Below are 24,905 nucleotides of genomic sequence, written 5' to 3'. Positions count from 1 at the left end.
TAGTTCCCTTTTGGTGATTCAGCTGCATAAACAGGGATTAACTCTGAATGCAGCTGAAAATTCAGCAATAAAAAGTATGCTCACAAAATTTAGTCAATTCAAACAGTTATAGTTATCAATAAACGCTGTAATATGAAGCTAGACTACTAGAAGAGGGAGGAAAACACTGAAAGGGTTCCTCTAAGTTCACAGCAGTGTCCTGATGCTAAATTGTGATTGGTTGGTTGTTTTTTAACTATGACTGAACAAGGAATATTTTACTGCAATCAAGCACCTGTAATTTGTTTCCCAATTATGCAACACAGTTTCTGAATTCATTTTCTTGGATTTGTTGCTTCTCTGTAAAAACTGTGATGTGTCCATCACTGTTAACCGATAAGTCTTATCTTTCACTGTGCCTGACCGAGGGTTGCTTTCCAATTTCTGCAGCCTTCACTGAGTTAAGGAGAAGCCATTGGTGACTGAATCACAGAGTTAATGGAACCGAGCAGTCTCAAACAAGAGATGGAGCAGTAGAGAAAGGATGGGAGGAACTTCACCCTGTTTTCCTCTTTGCTGCTGTGAAAGGTGGCCCTGGAGGAGCTTTCAAATGTCATCACAGTGCAGTCTGGCACAAAGGCCACCCATATTTAGAAGTGTTCTATTCCAAGTTTAAGCACATCATTAGTGTGTGTCAGAGAAGATTGCATATCATATCTTCTTTTTGTAAGCATACGGCAGCTGGCAGCGTGCCACCAATGCAGGTTTTTTTATGTTCCCGTTCTCTGTAGCCAGATATAAAATGTTACCTATGGGAGGATTTCCAAATACTTGCAAAAATGGGTGGATTTTACAGCAACTCGCTAATGCATACCGCTTGTGCAAGATGAGTGATTGAAATTACAAAAGAAATGGGAGTTATTTGTCTGGTTTTGTGCTGTTGGTAACACTTCCAATCCTTTGGTGCTATGTCGTGATTATTTGTTACAGGTGCTTTCATGTAAAAAAAGTATATAAAAAACAAAAAAAAAACCCAAAGAGTGAACTTCCACCCTGACAAATTATGGCATGGTATATGTTTAAAAATACATTTGACTGACGTAAAACTAGATTTTCACCAAGAACTATACACCTCTATTAAGTAAAATGTGAGATAGTCATGACACCTCAAGTATTACAAAGGCTAACAGATCAAAATGAGCAATCAAGTGGCATCACCTTGGTCTCTGCTGTAGTTGTTTCACTTATTTGCAAGGGCTGCACTTTAATTGCTTTAGATGCTTGATCTATGGTAATGTAGCATATTTTTTGTTATTTATTTTTTAGGACTCATCAAGACTCTTCCTTACGTTGAATGAATGGTACTGCAGAAAGGGTGGTTTTATGGGGTTGTGTATGTGTGTGGCATATATGAAGTACTTGTATGCTGCAATGTTCCTGGATAATACAATTTATCTATTCATCAACAGCTGTTAGAAGGCTGAGCCTGTAATAGCGTTAAGTTGCTTCATTAACCCCTCCAAACTGGCCATTTGTTCACTCAGATCATCCTGTTCATATACCTGCAAAAAACCCAAATCAACAGTCAATGTGAGCAATAACCAAAATCTGTTTTAAAGGACACAGAAAAGACAAGGAGGGGCAGAGCCACTTGAAACAATGCATTAAAACAGTTGTTCTCAGATTCATCACTTTGCCCAACGGAGACCCCGTCACCTCCTTGCTCCCTTCCACTGCAGTCAGCAGCCTCCTCTCCTAGGTATCTAGTTGGTGAACTCAAGGACCAAACTCTGTGATGAGTCCTAGAGTTCCAGTATATGCCGTCCAGCAGAGGTGTTGCTTGCAGTACTCCAAATCTTGGATTATTCCAGACTGGCACGAGACTGAACGAAGGACTGGGAATGCAGCCATGGTGCACTGGGATGTACTACAGAGGCTGCTCCTGGAGTTCATAATGAAGGGCCTGATTCTGCCAGGAGCTGAGCACTCCCAACTCCCATTGTAGCCAGTGAGTCTTAACTCTTACCATTGCTGTTAACGGGATTTGAGGGCACCCAGCGCCTTGCAGGAGGTATTCAGTACCCTGCAGGATTAGGGTCTGTGACAACAGTGGAAGGGGAAGTACATTGGACAGCCGACTGAGTACCTGTCATGAAACCTTAAATGACCGGCAAATGTACCTATCATTGGGAACCACTGACCTCAAAAGTTATAGAGACAAGAGTAAAATGAATGATTCTCCGCTTTTGATTCACTGAGCGAGAACTCAAACACTAGTTATTTATGTGGGACTTTTCAAAGTAAATGATTTGAACGCACTGTGGGAAATCTGCAGCCTAAAGGTCTGGACAAAGTTAAGAATCCAATAACATAATCGTACCTCTGCAGAAATAAACTTAAAAAACTCCCACAATTCACCCCTCCACCCCCAAAACTCTGACTACCTGAAGAGCCTATTAACTCCTGTCATTATTTCCACCAAGTGCTCACACACTTGCTGAGTTTGAAAAGTGTCCCTCTTGGGAAATAAATTGTGCTGCTGTTATAAGATGTTTAGAGCCGAAATAGCATTTCATGTAATCAAATGTTCTGTGCTAAATTACTCTTTATGTCAGTAATTTTACCAAGTAAGTCATTTTCATTTCTCTTCCCCCAATACAAGACTCCGTGTCCCTTATCTCCTCTCTGCGGGAGAGCCAGCAGGGCTTGGAAGAAGTTCAGAGAAATAGTAAGGCTGCAGTAATCCACAGGACTGCTCTGTGACCACATTGTTCAGTACTGGATTTTACCCACTGGTGCGCTGGCTCAGCACTACCCTTCATTCCAAGCACTAGTGGTTTCAGTCCCATTGCTGTTGTAGGGTTAGACTCTAAATCATGGAATCATGTTACACTTGTTGAACGAAGATCCAGGTGATTGCCAGAATCAGGAAAAAAAATTCCCAACACAGCAAGGGGAGTAAAGAAGTTTGAAAAGAAACTTCTTTAGTTAGACGAGGATATTTATCTTATCTGCTTTGGAAAGAGCTTTGAGATCTGTGGATAAAAGAACCAGGGCATAAATCCTGCAAGTAAATCTGCATTTACAAGAGTCAGTGCTAAGCATTATTATCAACGTTACAAAGAGCCACTGGCAGCATAAGCATCACTAGAAAAAAAGCTACTGGGTTAGGAAAGGGTCAGGTAATAAAAACCAGTTTTTTGGAGATGGCTCCACACTTTGACGGCCATTACTCTAACGTAACATGAGACGAATTCTCTCAGAACAACACAATAGCACATTGCTTATGATACTACTAACAATAAGAGGGAACATAATTTAACTGTTCTACATTTCTATGGGCAGCAGACCAAAAATCTCTCTGTGCATGTCAAAAGCAGATTTCTTGCTTTTTCCCTTCCCCAAGGTTTCAAACATAAGAGGATTAGGTGACAAGATGCCAGATGAACCTGTCTCATGATGCCTAGTAAGCCACTCTCACATGCAAGGAAATGAAAATAGATTGTACATAACAGTCTGTCTCCCTTATTTTTTTCTTCCTATTTAGTTTCTTTTGCTCTTTCCCCACCTTTTGCGAAGTACTGCATCTAAGATTGGTATCGTTTTAAATTTTCTGATTATTTTTTCAGACATCTTTTCCCTCTGATCCTTTCTTTTCATCTTACCTATCCCTTTCACATTATTTTCTCTCTCCATTGTCTGGTATTACTTTATAATCTTTTATTCCTTAACTTATTTTTTCTGACATCAGTTTTCTCATTCATTCTCTCTTCCATCAGTCCCTTTCTCCTTCTGGATCCCATGCTTGACAACTAGAATTGTTTTGATCTCTGAGTCGGTACAAAAGAGATCATGTAAGTAACAATATGAATTATATGTGCACAGAATACAGGTTATCTGTCCATCTCTATCAGACAGAGGCCCAGATCCGAAGGCCACTGAAGTCAACAGAAAGAATCTTACTCACGCTAGCAGGCTTTGGATCAGACCTGTTGTTCCTTAACTGCTACTCACTGGTATAACCTAATACATCAAGTAGGCAGAGATGAAGCTGTTCAACTAAAATGATTGCACAGAATATGATTTACAACTATGACCCTTCACTTAAAGTTAATATGATTTGCGATGAGACTCTTGTTTTTTTAAGATTGTTCTTACGTTAGCTGGATCCTCTGTCTGTTTGTGGCCCTCTTCTGACACTTCTGGGGCTGTTGGCACCGAGACTGGAAGCAGAGGGGATCGTGCTTTTCCAGCTAACCCAAGTGATGCTGTTTTAACCTGAGCCTTGGGAAGATTAGGCCCTGAAAGAGGAAACAAATCACAATAATAATGTATGAATAATACATATAGGGGAATAATGAGGTTTAAGCCTTCTATGCAAAATGCACTTGATTTAACTGGTTATAATTGGTTTTATATTTTCAATCCTAAATACAGATTATCTTTTCCAAATGTTCTTATATTGCTTCTTTCCTGAAGGGAAACCAATGCCGATTGGAACGCTCTTGTTAAAACTCTGTCAATTAGATTTCACTGTGAGCAAGCTCTAAATCCTATTGCTGCCATATTCAGATTGTCAAGTATTTTGGGATGTCTTTGTAATCCAGATGGCAGCTGTTTTTGCCACTAGACCAGACCACGGTGGGCTCATCTCCCAAAATAGGACTTAAAATCCTGCCCAGTACTAACACTTCAGCATTGTGGGTGGTGGGAGAAGTAAGGGTTGCTACTTGCCACTCGTCTAATGAGACATTATAATGAGGTCCCCGGTGGTTTTTCTGGTGGAAATTAAAGGTCCTCTCTCATGTTTTATCTTTTAAAACAACTGGTAATAAAACCAGTGTCGTGGTCAATGTGTCCTCTCTACGTACAATAACTTCTGATGCTCATGGATATGTGGAAACTATTGCTGCTGACATAATGTCTGGCTACTGCACAAAGTGTATGACTGATTTTAAAGACACTGGAATGGTTTGAGAATGAACGGTACCATATGAAATAAAATGTACAGTATTCATTAAAGAAATTGGGCACGTATAAAGGACTCATACTATTAGAGGTGAGGTTTTCAAAAATGGTCAGCTTTGGCATAACTCTGCTCCCACTGAAGTCACTGGTAAAAGTCCCACACTACCAGTTGTGTAAAGCCAACTCAGTCCATTGCATCTACTTTATCCCTTCTCTTGAATATCCCTTAATCTGACTCTCTTCTACCTTGCCTCTATGGACACTCAACCACTGCAATGCATATTTGCTTCCTATGGTACATTTTAGGTTGATATGCCCAGGTTATCAGCACTCTCCAGATTGAAATTTGTTTGGCAAGTACATTTCTTGCTAGGGTTGTGGAATCTCTCTCAAAGCATGGCTGCTATCAGTTGTCAGGAGATCGCTGCTAATACAGATGATCCTGTTAGGGACAATGCTCCATTTTCTATACTGTGCAAGACATTTTTTTATTCAGTTCATTTGTCTCTCTGGGAATCAAAACCAAAAAAATATATGAATGAATGAGTCTGGCCCACCAGCCTCCCCTCCTTATCTCCCATAATGTTACTAGGAGCAAGGCATTTAAAATGTCTGTGTTTTTGTCTACTCATGTGTAAAATGGGTACAATAATAATTACTTACCTCACATAGGTGAATTATATCTAGATATGGTCTTAAAACCACCACTATCTCTGTAGTATCGGAGTCATGTTAGGCTTAATTAATTAATGTTTGTAAAATGCTATAAAATACTTGTATTAAAGATGCTAGGAGAAGGTGCAAGATGGCATTATATAATATTTTCTATGTCTATTACTACATCAGTTTGCTCTCCCTCCTCCATGTATAGATTAAATCATTGGGAGTAAGGTGCCTAAATACTTTTGAAGATCTGGGTTTATCTTCCCAGATTGGATTATCATACCATCCAGTCTGATATCCTGCCTCTAATAGTGGCCTATGTGTGATGCCTCAGAGGAACATGAACATCCCTCCTGGCCAAATAATACACCAATAATACCATCTTCCTGATGTCCTGACCCTGGTAGGAAATATATGACATCCCGAGGCATGAGAACTGATTATCCTATTTTAACAAGCAAATATCAGTTTTGGTCATACAACTTATCCAGCCTCTATTTAAATCCAGACTGTCCTTTCTAAATTATAGGGTTTAACTTTAATCATTCATTGCTCTTGTTCTTCCCCAATAGGTTCCAACCTGATGAGCTCAGTCATTGTAGATCATTAATAGATCATGAAGAGTAATTCTCTGGGGCCATCAGTTGTTCTACCAAGAGGAATAACTCTACTATGGTAGGAAAGGCAGCTGCTGCAGCTGGAGCAGAGAAAGTACTCCCCTACTCCAAATAACGGATTGCAGTCATGATAGTTTTTAGTATTTTTACAGCTCTAGTGAGTAGCCTGGGGACAAAAGCTGCAGATTAATTCCCTTGCATTTCAAAGAATTGTTTTTACATTTTTAATTAGTTTAAAATGTGTATAACAGAACTAAAATACCCAGGACCCGCAGCAGAAGAAACACAAAAGAGCAAAGAGAGAATGAAATCCCCCCCATTAGAGACTCCCCTCGCACATTAGTTATAAGTAACTTCCAACAAAGAATTATAAGACAAAGACTAAAAGGAAAAGAGACCCATGTATCAAGCTCTTTGATAATACAAGTTTAACTGAAACAACAACAAAAAAGGAAAGTCAATACTGACTAAAAGAGATCACTAAAAAAGATAGGTTTCAGAGTAACAGCCGTGTTAGTCTGTATTCGCAAAAAGAAAAGGAGTACTTGTGGCACCTTAGAGACTAACCAATTTATTTGAGCATGAGCTTTCGTGAGCTACAGCTCACTTCATCAGATGTATACCGTGGAAACTGCAGCAGACTTTATATATACACAGAGAATATGAAACAATACCTCCTCCCACCCCACTGTCCTGCTGGTAATAGCTTATCTAAAGTAATCGTCAGGTTAGGCCATTTCCAGCACAAATCCAGGTTTTCTCACCCTCCACCCCCCCACACAAATTCACTCTCCTGCTGGTGATAGCCCATCCAAAGTGACAACTCTTTACACAATGTGCATGATAATGAAGTTAGCTATTACCAGCAGGAGAGTGAGTCTGTGTGTGTATGGGGGTGGTTTTTGGAGGGGGGTGAGGGAGTGAGAGAACCTGGATTTGTGCAGGAAATGGCCTAACTTCATTATCATGCACATTGTGTAAAGAGTTGTCACTTTGGATGGGCTATCACCAGCAGGAGAGTGAATTTGTGTGGGGGGGTGGAGGGTGAGAAAACCTGGATTTGTGCTGGAAATGGCCTAACCTGACGATTACTTTAGATAAGCTATTACCAGCAGGACAGTGGGGTGGGAGGAGGTATTGTTTCATATTCTCTGTGTATATATAAAGTCTGCTGCAGTTTCCACGGTATACATCTGATGAAGTGAGCTGTAGCTCACGAAAGCTCATGCTCAAATAAATTGGTTAGTCTCTAAGGTGCCACAAGTACTCCTTTTCTTTTTGCTAAAAAAGATACAAACCCTTTGCTTGCTCCAGTTTAGTAGCTAAAAAAGTTCTTTAATAACTGGCGCTCCAAACTTCCCAGTACTTCAAAGAAAGAGTAGAAGACACAGATATCTCCAACAGATAAAATCGCTTAAATGTCACAAATCCAAGTTTCAGAGTAGCAGCCGTGTTAGTCTGCATCCGCAAAAAGAAAAGGAGGACTTGTGGCACCTTAGAGACTAACCAATTTATTTGAGCATAAGCTTTCGTGAGCTACAGCATCTGATGAAGTGAGCTTATGCTCAAATAAATTGGTTAGTCTCTAAGGTGCCACAAGTACTCCTTTTCTTTTTACAAATTCAAGTAAAATTTTTAAGAAAGAAAATGTGTTTAGCTTCCATTTCCTCAGAGAAAAGTGATTTTCAAAAGGAAAGAGGCTTTTTTCCCTCTTTTTTTGGCTATTAAAGGATTTCTGCTGATGTTGAAGTGAATGCAGACACCCTCATTTGCATTGATGGAAGCATTCTTTAAAATTTGTGTTCGACCAAGCAATTTCTGGACCCTGGCTGTGGCATCAGAATCCATTTGACATTATAAGAAATCAGTACGTGTTGTAAGGCATGCAGAGGAAGAAGACAAAGCTCTCAAGATAAAATGAGAAACCATCCAAACCTGAACTTTTAAATTCTATTTACACAAAGAAAAACATTTTGAGTCAGAGGACATACATGGGTGTATCTATATTGATTTAAATGGAACTGTGTCCATTTACACCAGCTGAGAATCTGGCTCTATAAATTATTAATACCCTTTTGTTTGTAGTTTCAAAATGCGCTCTGTAGGTATCTGTCCATATGAAACAGCAGGAGCAGAGACCAGAAACTGGCTGAGAAGCCTGGATGACCCAAGCCCACAATACTGGGGGCCTTTCACCTATGGGTCACAGGTGTGAATTTTGCCAGTGTTTGTAGTGATCAATGTTCAGTGGTCCACTATATGTGAAACAGTAGAGTGGTTTCAGTCCAGTTGTGAAAGGCTGGGGCCCCAACTGAGCAAAGCGCTTCAGCATATACTGAACTTTAAACACATGACTAGTGACTTCAGTGTGGCACACACATATTCTGAAAGTACATCGGCCTCCATATCACAAACCCACAATTATAGCTACCACTCTTGTTGGAGGTCTCACTGAAGAGACCAATGACTGATTGCAATCACAAAAGTGATTCCTCTGGGTCCCGGCTGAGGCACAGTGAAGGGTCCTGTGCTATATCTGTTGTGAATAAAACAGGATTTCTGTTTCCAGTACTATCCAGGCAGCGCCTTTTGCAAGCTCTGAATTCAATCAGCATTGTTTTATTTATGCCTGGCTGCCCTTGACTCCTATAGGCTTTTAAGGGACTCAAGCAATCCCGGTTCAATTCCTAGCCCTGCCACTGGTTTCCTGGGAGTCTTGGGCAGGTCCCTGTGCCTCCCTGTGCCTCAGTTTTACCATCTGTAAAATAGGAATAATTATACTGATCTCCCTACGTAAAGCGCTTTGACATCTAGAGATGAAAAGCACTATATAAGTGATAGGTCCTCCTCCTCCTTCCTCTTCTTCCAACCAGTGCTCACTGGAGTTCAGGAACAATTTGAATGGGAACATATCCTTGGTTCCGCTGATGTGGTACAGAATAAAGTAATGCAAGCCTGTTCTCCCAATATACTGTCTGTACAATACATAACATATTGTTGTTACAAGAACTTGCTTGGTCTTTGTGACCATAGCATCTGGGCCTCAAGCCATGCATCCACCTAGGTTTAGAGCTTACTTCAATTGTTTGCATGCTGATGTGCAATGCTGCTGAAATATAAAGCAGAGTAATATAAAGTGTTCAGTAATGCCTTCTGAAACAAGACACTGCCTGGAATGTGCATCTGGCAGTCATATATTATATAACTAATGAGCAAATTAAGTGTTTAATATTTTTAAAATATTAAAGATTTAAAAAGGTAAAAACACAATTTAGGTGCTGGTGTGCACAGACTACAGACTATCATGCTGACCGATACTGTCTTATTGTTCACTCTTACTCCCTGATCTGTCTGTATCCATCTGTTGTCTCTTGTCTTATACTTAGCTTGTAAGCTCCCTGGGGCAGAGACTGGTTTTTGTTTTGTGTTTGTACAGCGCCCAGCACAATGGAGTTCTGGTCTATGACTGGGGATTCCAGGTGCTATGGTAATACAGATAAAAAATGCAATAAACTGTAAGCTGGTATGGGCAGGGACCGTACCTTCTTATACATTTTTAAAGCACTAAGAGTAACCTATGAAGAAAAAGAGTGCAACTGTGACTTCTGTAACTGTATGATTTATTTTTATTTATATTAGCACCCAAAGGGCCCAATAAAAATATATTTATTCAGATTCCTATTGCAGTACAATTTGACTGGAACCTTTGGGTACCACTGTAACATAACAAAGAATAAAACTAAACAATTGCTAGTCAGACTTGCACCATGCTTGTTCACTGGTTAGCACAGCTATACTGTATAATGTTTCTTTCAACAAATGACTTCATACTGTGACTTGCTTGATCTTCATGGATTTGGGGAGAAAGTAAACATTTTACATGGAGGAGAATGAGTTTATGTGAACTGCAGAAATATTCTGCTACAATATTCCTGCTGTAATGCATATTTGTACCTGTAAATCCCCTGGTAAAAATCCTGTTACTAATATGTAACTCATTATAGTAATTGGCCTTAAAGAGCTGCTTTTCTGTACAAAGACAGATGTTCCCTCCTGGATATTGTTAGAGAAAAGCCAAATTGACAATTAGCATTTTGTTTCCCCTTCAGCTCACAAAAACAACAGGCAATTTCTAAAGCTTGTAACTAAAATGACAACCAGAAAATGTTACTTAAGTAACCCTACATTTAAAGTTCCCCAGTAAATGTTTACAGACCATTATCAAACCACACACAGTATATAATTTCATGAGTTATACATACAAGAAAGAAACAAAGAATATTAAAAAGACCAAGCAGACCTTTCAAAAAATACACTGGACACAGAAGGTTGATGTGGTAAGTAAGCTCATATATGCAAATGAATTACTAATTAAATTAACAACATTAGTTTCTAATGCTTCCAAACCCAGCAGGACCCTTAGAAGAAAAATAGGAACTGCCAGCTCATGAAGAGAAAAATGACAGTGCTCATCAGGTGTAGTTCTAAGTAGCCACAGCATGAATTTACTGTTTTAAAGTTTTATTTCTCAGAAGGGTTATTAATTAAACACTTCATTTGCTCATTAGTTATACAACATACGGTTGCTAGGTGAAAATTCCAGCTAGTGTCTTATTTCAGAAGGCCTTATTGAGCACATGACGTCACTCTGCATTATATTTCAACAGCACTGCACATCGGTGGGCAAATAAGTATTCTGTAACATCATTAAATGAAGATAAGTGTAAATATATTGCATGCAAGAAGCAATATCTCAGATGGAAAGATAATTCCATAATTGTACACTATAGGATTTCTTGCACTTTCTTCTGAAGCATCTGGTTCTAACCACTGTAAGAAAAAGGGTCCCTAACTAGATGGACCACTCAGGTGTGATTCAATATGGCAGTTCCTACATCCCTTTCTTATATTCTGTTCTTCCTACAAGTGTGCAGCCATGAACATCAATGCAGGCTGAGCAAGGTATCAGGATCTGAAAAGAGAATTTTGCTCTAAGAGGTGTATGGGCACACTTTAATGGTTCCAGTTTTTAACTTACTGGTATTGAATCCACTGACTCCATAAAGAGTATTGGAGGGCAATAACATGCTGTCAATTTTAATTCTGAATGAATTCCCCACCCCCTTCTCCATTCCAGCTAGTATAGCTCATGGCATTTTTAGGGTTGGATCAGACCCTCAGTAAGACATGTAGCCAATTCCTCCCCACTCAACCCCCAGGACCCTAACATGTCATGTGTATAACTCATACATTTAGAGTCACTCTCTTTTTTTGAAAATAACTCTTTCATTCACAGACATGCAGTTATTTAAAGAGTAGTATTTTCCCTCCACCGCCATTTACACAGAGAGTTTTTAAAACTTACTTTTAAGGTTTCATTGAACAATACTGAGAATGAGAGGAAATACTATGTTTGATGAGGTTAACAATTTTATCTATTACACATTGTATTTTCCCAGTTTCACCGTAAAGTGGGAATTTGCAATCTGGGAATCATTTTAAAGTAAGAAATTGCTAGGCTCAAAAGGCAGAAGCTGACTGAATGTTTACATGTTCTCGAGGAATTTAAAAGCTAATTAGGCAGACATTTAAAAGACCATAAGAAATAGACCGAGTGAGCTCAGGTAAAAGTCAAGCTGTTAACTAATTAACTAGCCTGTTACCATTGCAGGAAGGATCAACACATAACAGCAGGTTTCAGAGTAGCAGCTGTGTTAGTCTGTATCCGCAAAAAGAAAGGGAGTACTTGTGGCACCTTAGAAACTAACAAATATATTTGAGCATAAGCTTTTGTGAGCTACAGCTCACTTCACTGGATGCATTCAGTGGAAAATACAGTATATTTATAAATACAGATTTATATACACAGAGAACATGAAACAATGGGTGTTACCATACACACTACCAAGACTACGAAAAGGATTCTGGGTGGACTCCTCCTGAAGGTCGAAACAACAGACTGGACTTCTACATAGAGTGCTTCCACCAACGTGCACAGGCTGAAATTGTGGAAAAGCAGCATCACTTGCCCCATAACCTCAGCCGTGCAGAACACAATGCCTCAGAAACAACTCTGACATTATAATCAAAAAGGCTGACAAAGGAGGTGCTGTCATCATCATGAATAGGTCGGAATATGAACAAGAGGCTGCTAGGCAGCTCTTCAACACCACTTTCTACAAGCCATTACCTTCTGATCCCACTGAGGGTTACCAAAAGAAACTACAGCATTTGCTCAAGAAACTCCCCGAAAAAGCACAAGAACAAATCCGCACAGACACACCCCTGGAACCCCGACCTCGGGTATTCTATCTGCTACCCAAGATCCATAAACCTGGAAATCCTGGATGCCCCATCATCTCAGGCATTGACACCCTGACAGCAGGATTGTCTGGCTATGTAGACTCCCTCCTCAAGCCCTATGCTACCAGCACTCCCAGGTATCTTCGAGACACCACTGACTTCCTGAGGAAACTACAATCCATCGGTGATCTTCCTGAAAACATCATCCTAGCCACTATGGATGTAGAAGCCCTCTACACCAACATTCCACACAAAGATGGACTACAAGCCATCAGGAACAGTATCCCCGATAATGTCACGGCAAACCTGGTGGCTGAACTTCGTGACTTTGTCCTCACCCATAACCATTTCACATTTGGGGACAATGTATACCTTCAAATCAGCGGCACTGCTATGGATACCCGCATGGCCCCACAGTATGCCAACATTTTTATGGCTGACTTAGAACAACACTTCCTCAGCTCTCGTCCCCTAATGCGCCTACTCTACTTGCACTACATTGATGACATCTTCATCATCTGGACCCATGGAAAAGAAGCCCTTGAGGAATTCCACCATGATTTCAAGAATTTTCATCCCACCATCAACCTCAGCCTGGACTAGTCCACACAAGAGATTCACTTCCTGGACACTATGGTGCTAATAAGCAATGGTCACATAAACACCACCCTATCCCGGAAACCTACTGACCGCTATGCCTACCTACATGCCTCCAGTTTTCACCAGACCACACCACACGATCCATTGTCTACAGCCAAGCTCTACGATACAACCGCATTTGCTCCAAACTCTCAGACAGAGACAAACACCTACAAGATCTCTATCAAGCATTCTTACAACTACAATACCCACCTGCTGAAGTGAAGAAACAGATGGACAGAGCCAGAAGAGTACCCAGAAGTTACCTACTACAGGACAGGCCCAACAAAGAAAATAACAGAACGCCACTAGCCATCACCTTCAGCCCCCAACTAAAACCTCTCCAACGCATCAGCAAGGATCTACAACCTATCCTGAAAGACGACCCATCACTCTCACAAAGCTTGGGAGACAGGCCAGTCCTTGCTTACAGACAGCCCCCCAACCTGAAGCAAATACTCACCAGCAACCACACCCCTCACAACAGAACCACTAACCCAGGAACCTATCCTTGCAACAAAGCCCGTTGCCAACTGTGTCCACATATCTATTCAGGGGACACCATCATAGGGCCTAATCACATCAGCCACACTATCAGAGGCTCGTTCACCTGCACATCTACCAATGTGATATATGCCATCATGTGCCAGCAATGCCCCTCTGCCATGTACATTGGTCAAACTGGACAGTCTCTACGTAAAAGAATAAATGGACACAAATCAGACGTCAAGAATTATAACATTCAAGAACTAGTCGGAGAACACTTCAATCTGTTTGGTCAGTTGATTACAGACCTTAAAGTGGCAATTCTTCAACAAAAAAAACTTCAAAAACAGACTCCAACGAGAGACTGCTGAATTGGAATTAATTTGCAAACTGGATACAATTAACTTAGGCTTGAATAAAGATTGGGAGTGGATGGGTCATTACACAAAGTAAAACTATTTCCTCATGTTTATTGCCCACGCCCCCACCCCTGCTGTTCCTCAGACGTTCTTGTCAACTGCTGGAAATGGCTCACCTTGATTATCACTACAAAAGGTTTCTCCTGCCCCGCTCTCCTGCTGGTAATAGCTCACCTTACCTGATCACTCTCGTTACAGTGTGTATGGTAACACCCATTATTTCATGTTCTCTGTGTATATAAATCTCCCCACTGTATTTTCCACTGAATGCATCCGATGAAGTGAGCTGTAGCTCATGAAAGCTTATGCTCAAATAAATTTGTTAGTCTCTAAGGTGCCACAAGTCCTCCTTTTCTTTTTGCACATAACAGCAGTAATTCATCATGTAGAGAGTAGCCGTGTTAGTCTGGATCTGTAAAAGCGGCAAAGAGTCCTGTGGCACCTTTTTGACTAACAGACGTATTGGAGCATAAGCTTTCGTGGGTGAATACCCACTTCGTCAGATGCATGTAGTGGGAATTTCCAGAGGCAGGTATAACGGGGTTAGTTCAATCAGGGTGGATGAGGCCCTCTTCTAGCAGTTGACGTGTGAATGCCAAGGGAGGAGAAACTGCTTTTGTAGTTGGCTAGCCATTCACAGTCTCTGTTTAATCCTGAGCTGAGGGTGTCAAATTTGCAAATGAACTGAAGCTCAACAGTTTCTCTTTGAAGTCTGGTCCTGAAGTTTTTTGTGGTAGGATAAATCATAGAATCATAGAATATCAGGGTTGGAAGGGACATCAGGAGGTCATCTAGTCCAACCCCCGCTCAAAGCAGGACCAATCCCCAATTTTTGCCCCAGATCCCTAAATGGGCCCCTCAAGGATTGAACTCACAACCCTGGGTTTAGCAGGCCAATGCTCAAACCTTTAAATCTGCTATTGTGTGTCCAGGGAGGTTGAAGTGTTCTCCTACAGGTTTTTGTATATTGCCATTCCTAATATCTGGTTTGTGTCCATTTATCCACAAATCAGATATTAGGAATGGCAATATACAAAAACCTGTAGGAGAACAATTAAGCGTCCCTGGACACACAATAGCAGATTTAAAGGTAGCCATCCTGCAGCAAAAGAAAAGGTATTCACCCGTGAAAGCTTATGCTCCAATACGTCTGTTAGTCTATAAAGTGCCACAGGATTCTTTGCCGATCATATAGAGAGTTTGCCTGTAAAAAGGAAACAGCTTCCAACAGACTTGGCAGAATTCCAGTTAGTCCCCAGTCCAGCAAACATTTATACATGTATTTGATTTTCATGGGACAATTAATAGTAGTAAAGTTAAGCACATGCATAAACGTTTACTAGGATCGGGGCCTTATTTCCTATATAGGCTCCCAATTTTGCAAAGCATTTAAACACCTGCTTAACTTTAAGCATAAATAGTTTCAGTATAGAATATTAATATATGTAATCTATAATAGATATTCTGTATACTGGGGCTGAATTAAATCTTTCGTTTTGTAAGCACTGAGCCATTTCCTTGCAGCATTAACAGAATTGTGAGACACTCTGCAGGATTGGACCACGAATGACTAAGTAAGGTGCTACAGTCACATTAAAAGATATTTAAGCTTTCATTTAATACTTTCTTCAGTCTCAGATGCTTCTGACTATAAAGAAGGTGACAGACAAAACTTGAATCTTTATTTTTTTAATTAGTAATAAATAAATGTAATGTTTTTATTGTTATGAATTAAATATTTGTAGAGGGGTTTCTGGGGACGGTTATGTATACTGCCATGTGAAAAGGTCTTTTTTTTCCCCTTTCAGTTCCACAACAATCACAAAAGGATCAAAGACAACTAACGGGTTATTTGATACTGACTGTACTAAAGTGTGTGTTCTAGCTGTTTAAATGTAGTTCTGAGCTTGCTTGTACTACACGGCAGAATGTCCCCATTAAGTGAGATGGTGCCTCTCAAGGGAATGGAATATGAAAGCATATGAAAAATATTTGAAGACTAGACTGTTTTACACTATAAGTAAAAAAAAATGAAAGAAATAAAAAGATATTTACATCATCGGTAAAAATGGAGCTTTAAAAAATGACTTTCCCAGATGATAATGAACAGCGGCTTGACTCATTCTATAGGGGAGATGCTTTTAAAAAGAGCCAAAGTTTCATTTGGGTAACTTTGATATTGTGGGGAAAGAAATTCAAACAGGCAAACAGAAAAGAGAAAAAGGAAGAGGTCATTTTGTGAATTTCAAATGTACAGTACCAGCTATTTCATGGAATTGCCAATTGGGAAGACTTTTGAAGGATGTTGATAAGCCTTATTTTTAATGTAATAAGTCTTCATGATAGATGTAACAAATGGTGGGTATAGAAAGGACACTTGAAGATTAAAACAATCACAGAGAATGTTAACAGGTAGAAGATGAAAGTCAAAGCCTTGAAACATACGAGATGTTTGTTCTGTCCTTTCAGGGCCTCTCCATCAAAATTACAGCTATAAACTTTAAGACCATGAAGACACTCACAAATTTCAATTGGGTATTATGATGTTTTCGTACAATTCCGTTATATGAAGTTAACACATTTGTCAGAATTCCATGAAAAATCCGGTGACTGTTAGTGTTTTACTTTACATCATCACATTGATCCTCTTTGTTTTTTAATTCTCAACAAGGAAAAAGGCTTTTCATCTCTCCTCAGGAAATATGCAATGAGATCAGTGAGCTGTCAGTATAATATGGATGTTGCTGATCAGTGATAATGAACACAATCTCAACTGCATATTCATACATCCGAAAAAGATTTTCCTCCTCCACCTTTGTGACACTGAGCCAAGCCATATTAGATTGACTCACGCTTTGAAATGTAGACTTGCATTCTTAGAAGAATTGGAAGAAGGTAGTGATTGTATTGGTCTATTTACATATATCTTGTTAGAGGTTAACAATGTAACCAGATGGTTCCTGTCTGTTCCTGTCTTTTATCTTCAACTCAACTATCTTTAACTCAGCGAGCAGCCCCAGTGGTGCTCCCCGTGCCTATATCTCCCACCCTTGGTGCAGCACCCCAGGGGGTCTCGCGAGCCATTACGGCAGCACCCTGCCAATCCAGTGGCAGCCCACCACCTCTCCAGCAACCTTGCAGCGTGTCCCCAAAGATGCTTTAGCATGGTGGGGGTACCTTTGCCCATGTGTCTGCTCTGGGGACCTGTGCTCTGTACTGTGAATAGCAGAAGCACTTTGCCCAGGCAGGAGCTGGCTGCAGAGGGAACTGGACTCAGATTCTCCGGTCCCTCATCAGCTGGATAAAGGTGTGACACTCTTCAGCCTCGGCACATGACATTATGGCCAGTGGCAGCCAGGCTGGGTCCTCTGGGGCTGAGTATGATGGGGAGGAAGGGGAGAAGAGGTAGAGAAGGGTAATGGGCCAGGATCGCCAGTGGAGTCATTGTTGGGGCCTGGGCTGTGGAGCCTGTGGCCCAGAGAAGGCCAGCACAGACCCAGAAGCGGGGAGGGTGGGATCAGAAGGTGCGCAGATTCAGTGTGTTTCCCAGAGAGTCTTCCCCTGCCAGCAGAGCTCCTCTGGAGCCCAGAAGGAACTGAAAACCCTTGGTGAAGGGGAACCTGGTGCCACTACCTGGCCTCCCCTTGGTTTGGGGGTGGGTGGGTGGGGGTGAGGGGGCTCCTCCAGGGCAAAGCAGCAGCAATGGCCAGGAGCCAGAGGGATCAGTTTAGAGAAAAAGTTCAAAAGAGACTGAATTTCTAGAGCTGAGCTCACAAAGGGTGGACGGGGAGTGGCCACAAGAAGTGACTGCAGGCTCCTGGAGGGTGCAAATGCCATGGAGCAGGGTGGATAAAAATCAATTATTCTTTTTTTAAAAAAAATCAAAATCAGATTTTTTTTAAAAATGTCATATTTAAATGAAATAGAGGTTCAATTTTTAAAAGTAAACCTATTGTAAATTAAGTTTGAAATTTAAGGCCTAAATTTATTATAATCTATTAAAATCATTTAAATTAAATACAAAAAATAATATTCACCAGTACAGCTGTGCAGCCAAGCTTTTAATCAACTCAAACTGCTGAACTGGTGTAAGTCACTGACTAGGCACTTGGAACCAGAGTTTGCTGAAGTGGATCACTTGATGATTACCTGTTTTGTTCATTACCTCTGAGACACCTGGAATTGGCCACTGTTGGAAGACAGGATACTGGGCTAGATGGACCTTTGGTCTGACCCAGTATGGCCTTTCTTATGTTCTTATTGATTCAGAGATCAAAAGGGGATATTAACATTAAGATGGAATTTGGGTGTAATAATATCACTGTCTATGTTTCTCTTTGAAATTTGCACTCAACTGTCTATGAACTGCTTAATGGATAATTACCTTATGCCGATGAATGCGACTAATTACCTTGTATACATAGGATACAAAAGGTTTTACTTCAAAGCCACTATTCTTCACCCAATGAATATCTGCTGTCAAGAGACTATCATAGCTTACCAGAGATCTATAAAAGTATTCTAGGGCCCTGATCCTGTATCTGAGATCTACTTAAGCTTTGTCAGGAGAATTTAAGTCTCCTCAAGACTGAGCTCCAGTCTGGATCACCCTGATATTGGACATGGTTTGCCTATTTTGGACTATAACCTGATGAACTGATGCTGAAAAGAACTTTTTGCAACTCAAAAGCTCACCATCTCTACTATGAAACGGACCTAAGAACTTTACTCATATCTGTATGTATAATGATCTTTTAACCAATACTCTCTCTCCTTTTCTTTTTTAATAAATTTTAGTTTAGTTAATAAGAATTGGCTGTAAGCATGTATTTGGATAAGGTCTGAAATATCCATTGACCTGGTGGGTAATGTGTCTCATCCTTTGGGACTGGCAGAACTTTATTTTCGATGAATAAGATTTTCAGTAATCCCCATCATATTTGACTTGGGTGTCTGGGATGGAGGCCTAAGGCTGGGCTGCTTTAAGGGAGCTGTGTTTTTGGCTTCTGGATAACCAGCAAGGTATTGTAGAAGCTGTTTGGTTGCTGGATTGGTGAATCTAATTATTAGAAATCACCACCAGTTTTGGAGATCACCTGCCACCCCATTCTTTGCAGTTTGCTCTCATTAAGCAATCTCGGAGATCACCTGCCACCCCATTCTTTGCAGTTTGCTCTCATTAAGCAATCTCAGTGTGCCCCCCGGACCCTGGTCACAACCTGAAAACCAGGTGGTAAATAAGCCATCCATGCAGTCTTTTTATGGATTTGTAGTGGATCTTTTGGAAAAACACCCAACATTTTCAAAGAGAGTTTTTTAGAGAAGATGTAGTGATTCTCCAGAAAACCATTACAAAAAAAAAAAACAAAAAAAACTTGACAAAACGTGTAATCAATCAATTTATTTCTATAGGGGCTTGATCCTGCAAAGCACTTAAGCACATGGTAAATTTTAAAACCTTAAGTAATTCCAGTATAGTCAATAGTGCTATTCAGTAGTTAAAATTAAGCAGGGGCTTGAAGTGTTTTGCTGGACTGTGGCCAGACGTCTTATTAACATGCATGATTAAACCCCTGTGATCCTTCATCACTGAAGTATCCGAGTTGAATGGAGGAAGCCTGATTTAATAAAATGACATGGGAGCCAAAAAGTTTGAAAGGGTTTTTAGGGGAGAGGGACAGGGTATATGGGGGGTGGGATTTTGAACATAAATGCCAACAGTCTTTGACTTCAAAAGTTGTGTTTTTTTTATCTGATGCTAATGTGAATTAATTTAGGATTCCAGCACCAAAAGGCTGTGAATATGCCATTAGTTTACCAAAAAAAGTTTCTAACATACCTCCTGCCCTACCAGTGTTTGCTGCATTCTCAAGACATCTGTTACTCTGTATTCTAGATAATTTATCAAGAGAAGAATCTAAAACTGCCATTTCCAGCCAACATTAAAAGATGAAGAACTGGAACTAGAAGAACCAGAGTTTGCCTAGTTTTTATGCAAAGAAGCTGAAGGCTCTCTTTAAAAACTATTAGGTGAATTGGTGGGAGTTAGAACTATATATAAAACGACAATAGGATTTTATTTAAATTTTCCATTAGCAATGGGAAATATTGACTCTGAGGGGTAAATTTCTAAAAAAGCACACAGATTTATCTGTACAGTTAATTAATTAGTGTCAGTTGGATTCATGTGAATAAATGCCCCTGTTCTATCACTTGATTACACCTCTCTGATTTGTGCTTAAGTACAGTTCTGCTCCACAGGGTGTTAGATTTATAGTCTCCCCCAATTACTTCCTGATCAGATTTGCTTTGCTTACAATTAAAGAGTTGCCCTTGCCCTTGGAACACAATTAGCAGTTAACAGCTATTAATTATTATTATTATTATTATTATCATTCATATAGTAGTAGTGCGAAGGAAGCCTAGTTCTGGACCAGGAACCCCTTGCCCTAGGTGTGGTACAAACACAGAACAAAATGAGAGTCCGTGCCCCAGGAGAATCGAGCTTGCTCTCTCATAGCTTTGTTGGCTCTGCAGTGCCAACAAAAGCAAAACAATAGCAGCCTTTTGTTTGTCTGTTGCTATATTAAGCAGCTATGATTCTAAACACACAAAAGTATAATGGAATGCTAACCTGTATGATACTGTTCAGCTACTTGGTGGCACTGTGCAAAGCAGATCTTATTTAAGTTAACCTCAGCCTGTATTTGTTTTCTCTTTTAGGTATTTAACAGGGTCTGTGGAATTGGTGATGCCGCAGAAGAACAAGGTGGTGACAGTGCACGAAGTGGAGACTGCCACCCTAGCCTTATGGTTCTCAGGTAATCATATCGGAAAGCCGAAGTGTTCTGGTACAAAGTGGATTGCAACCAAGGTGGAGGATCCTACAGCAAAAGCAACTCCCAGGAGCAGGGTGTGGTGTGTTTAAATGGAGTGCAGGTAACACTTGCAGGAAACATTACGGTTATTTTAGTAGATCACTGAACTGTCGCCCATGAGTTCGCCCACCAAGCCAGGAAAATGACTAAGGCCATGTCTACACTTAGAGCGACACAGCTGTACCGATGCAGCTGCGCTGCTGTAAGATCTCTGGTGTAGCTGCCCTCTGCCAACAGGAGAGAGCTTTCCTGTCGACGTAATTAAACCACTCCCAACGAGCAGCAGTAGCTATGTCGGCAGGAAAAGCTCTCCCGCTGACATAGCGCTGTGCACACTACCACTTATGCTGGCAAAACTTACGTCACTCAGGCGTGTGTTTTTTCACACCCCCGAATGACATCAGTTTTGCCGACATAAGTAGTAGTGTAGACATGGCCTGAGACTTTGACCTGCTCTCTGAATGTGATTAAGGACTGGAAGAGTACCACTCGTGAACGTACTGGAGTAACAATGCCTCCTACTCCAGAACTGAATCAAGATGATGAACCATGCCTAGAAACACAAGCAGGACCTAAAAATGGACTAACGATAAATCGTGAACATCAGATTATATATAATAACATACAGTACCAACTGATACCAGTAGTATTGAATTTAACCAATTTTTCATCTCAGCAGCTCTGTCATGGAAAATATGTGTGCCTCTATGTGCAAACGATGCAAAGTTTCAGACAAGCAATGGATGGGGTGGAGTTGGAGGAAAGTTGGTGGTCTGAGAAGGGAAAGAGTCCAGGAAAGAGAGATAAAAGAGAGACATAGGAACAGTGTTGGGAGTGAAGGTATGGGTAGAGTCTGATAAAAGCCTGCTGTGAATGTTAAGAGTCTGTTCTGATAACATTTAACAATGTAAGCATAAGTAGAACTGCACTTGTGTGAGAAATTACAGAATAATCATGTTTGTGAGAAAAAGAAAAGATAAACTAACTAAAAAACTAGAAAAGACCAGTTTAAACTAACACTAGCTCTGTACTGACGGGGGAGGAGAGTTAACAAGGAAATGTGAGATTAATACATATGTATAAGAGAAGATAACAAAAAGTTATAAATAAATTTGTGTAAAAAAGGGAGGTCAAAACTGTACTGTCCTGTGCTGGAAGTGACTGTGATGAGATCATCCCGATGAACTTTCCACTTGTAAGTGATCACTACTTGCTGAGTGTCTTGCCTTAATAAAGATGTTAGACTGACCTGCCGAGTAAGTGAATCTCAATCCAACAATATGTGGCAGAACATTAAAGGGTCTGATCCTGAACATATCTGGTGTGTAGCTCTGTAACCAGTCCATATCTGGTACAGAAGCCTGATTTGCTAGTAGCAGCCCTGCAACCTACTGTGTACAAGAAATACATGACAGGGAGCAGATCTGTTGAATAAGATGGTGTCACTTTTTACAGTCATTTTTCCAAACACAACAGCAACTTCTTAGGCTACAACTACACGATGAGCTAGGGGAGTGATTCCCCTTGTCATGTACATGTATTTCTGCTAGCTCTCATCCCGCGAGTGGAAGTATAAATAACAATGTAGCCACGGCAGCACATGGAGGGGCAGCGGAAGCACAGGTGAGCTGTGCTGAGAATGTACCCACTGGTGTCAGGCGGGTTTGCCATGACGCCCCTGCCTGTACTATGTTGGCTGCACTGCAGTGTTATACTCATGCTAGGCTGATAAGAGGTAGAACAAGCGTGTGTACGCAAGCAGGGAATCACACCCGAACTCATAGTGTAGATATAGCCTGTAATTATGTCTTCTCTGGCCAAAGAGGCCTTTATGTATGTGTGAGATTACTATGGCACAGGATTAATTAAGTTATATTAAATCCATTGTTTCATATTGATTTTACCTCTCATTTCTGTGGGTGTGATTTTTGTTTTTGTTTTTTCAGTTTTCTCTCTTGTTTTTCTGGTTCTTTCTTTGAAATCTTCATACAGAGGAAGAAAAGTGGCAGACACAGCAACCATCAGACTGAGCTGATTTCCTTAGGCAGGTATGCTGCGGTAACGTCTAACAAAGACAGTTAATGGGTGGCTATAACCGGGCACTGGTAGGGACTTGTACTAATGTGCTGCCATAATTTATTACTTTTTTATATTTATAGGCATGCATGCTCAACTACTTCTTGCAAAAAAAAAAAAAAGTTATGCCAAGAATACATGATGTCCTGACGAGCCAGAGAACATAAATCAGTCCACATTCTGTGCAACCCTCCCCTACTACTTCCGGATTATATCCAGTTTAAATCACACCTTACAATGTGTAAGGAAGAAAACAATATCAAACTCAATTTTTCTGTACAATGATGTACTTTTTAGTTCTGTCATTTCCCCTGGCATATTGGTCCAGGGAAGATTGAAAAGACGGGAATTATTACTTCTGTATATACATATTATGCAAAAAAAAGGAAAGTGGCAATAGAATACAGCACTTTTACAACTGCAAAAAAATACAAGGGCTAAAGTTATAAGCCTGTGATACAGTATAAAAGGCTCTACTTAAGAGGTCACATTTTCTATCCCGCTTACAGCACACTTCCAGCTACAGAAGACAAATGGCCTGCTAATCCAGGTTCATTTAAAGTGCAGCGGATCATTTCAACAGTTAAAAGGAATTTCCACTTGTCAGAAATTTAAAAAAAAAAACCACTCCTTTCCTGGCCATTTGTAGAATTTATGTCAGATCCATCATGCAATAAGCTCAACACTCCATCAAGCATTTTCTATTTAACCTGAAAGGGGACTAAGTCAAATCGCTTAAATGTCTATGTCCATGATTTGCAGGGAGAAATGACCGCAGCCACAGTGGAGCGTGGAAAGGAAAGATTGTGCAGTGGCTCTCATGTCTTCAGATTTAGTATTAAGAATCTGAACCAGTGTATCATAAAGCGGTGATGAAACGGTGTGATCTACTATAAAATATCTATGACATGGGCCATCTTAAAGCAGAGAGCAAACTCAATGGCCTCAAGTAAAAAGGAGTAAATTTCAGCTTTGGGGTATGTTGCATGTATGACCTGAAAAACTGGATTGTGGCCTTTTAAGTAATTTATTAGTTCCCTTATGGTAAAATACTATAGAACTGAATAAATGATGTTAATCTTTCTACAGGTTTGTATGTACTAGTTTATAGATGTTAATAGCTAATTATAACACTTCTGTATGTGTGAGATTACTATGGCACAGGATTAATTAAGTTATATTAAATCCATTGTTTCATATTGATTTTACCTCTCATTTCTGTGGGTATGATTTTTGTTTTTGTTTTTTTCAGTTTTCTCTCTTGTTTTTCTGGTTCTTTCTTTGAAATCTTCATAAAGGAAGAAAAGTGGCAGACACAGCAACCACCAGACTGAGCTGATTTTGGTTGGCTAAAATGCCTGTAGAAAAGATCTTCTATTAGGGCTTGTTTCAATGGGGGGTTGTCAACAAAGGGGGGTTGTCAACAAAAAGACTCCCATTGACTTAAATGACCGTGACATTTGGCCCTTAAATTCTGTGGCCATGATTTTCAAAAACAGGGGCTTAAAGTTAGTCCCCTAAATCCACATTTATGCATATGAATAAATGGTCTGATTTTCAAAAGTGCTAACATACACAAGCTTTCACTTCATCCCAGTTCATTTAAATAGGAAGTTTCCATCACTGTTATTTTTGATGGGATAAGACACTTGCCCAACATGTGTTTGAGAAATGAGAGAGTGATGTTTTCCATGACACTCACTTAAAGTAATAAACATTTTCCTTGCTCTAAGTCAGGGATCGGCAACCTTAGAGAAAGCCCCTGGTAGGCCGGGCTGGTTTGTTTACCTGCAGTGTCTGCAGGTTCAGCCAATCGCAGCTCCCACTGCCTGCGGTTCACCGTTTCAGGTCAATGGGGGCTGTGGGAAGCGGCGCGG

General features: G+C 40.4%; 1 protein-coding gene across 1 annotated transcript in view; it reads right to left on the bottom strand.

Annotated features, from left to right (window-relative positions):
• Positions 1 to 1,451: 1,451 nt before the first annotated feature.
• The window catches only part of DCC (DCC netrin 1 receptor), a 948,458-nt gene continuing 925,004 nt past the window's right edge, over positions 1,452 to 24,905 (bottom strand). The window contains exons 28-29 of the mRNA XM_077816218.1: positions 4,138 to 4,280; positions 1,452 to 1,541 (exon numbers count right to left, since the gene is read on the bottom strand). Coding sequence (XP_077672344.1) covers positions 1,452 to 1,541; positions 4,138 to 4,280 — 233 coding nt within the window. The remainder of the gene's footprint in view (positions 1,542 to 4,137; positions 4,281 to 24,905) is intronic.

The sequence above is a fragment of the Eretmochelys imbricata genome, chromosome 5, assembly GCF_965152235.1.
Source record: "Eretmochelys imbricata isolate rEreImb1 chromosome 5, rEreImb1.hap1, whole genome shotgun sequence".
NCBI classification, from domain to species: Eukaryota; Metazoa; Chordata; order Testudines; family Cheloniidae; genus Eretmochelys; species Eretmochelys imbricata.
The sequence above is the reverse complement of the archived record's forward strand: the minus strand, read 5'-3'. Positions and strand labels throughout refer to the sequence as shown.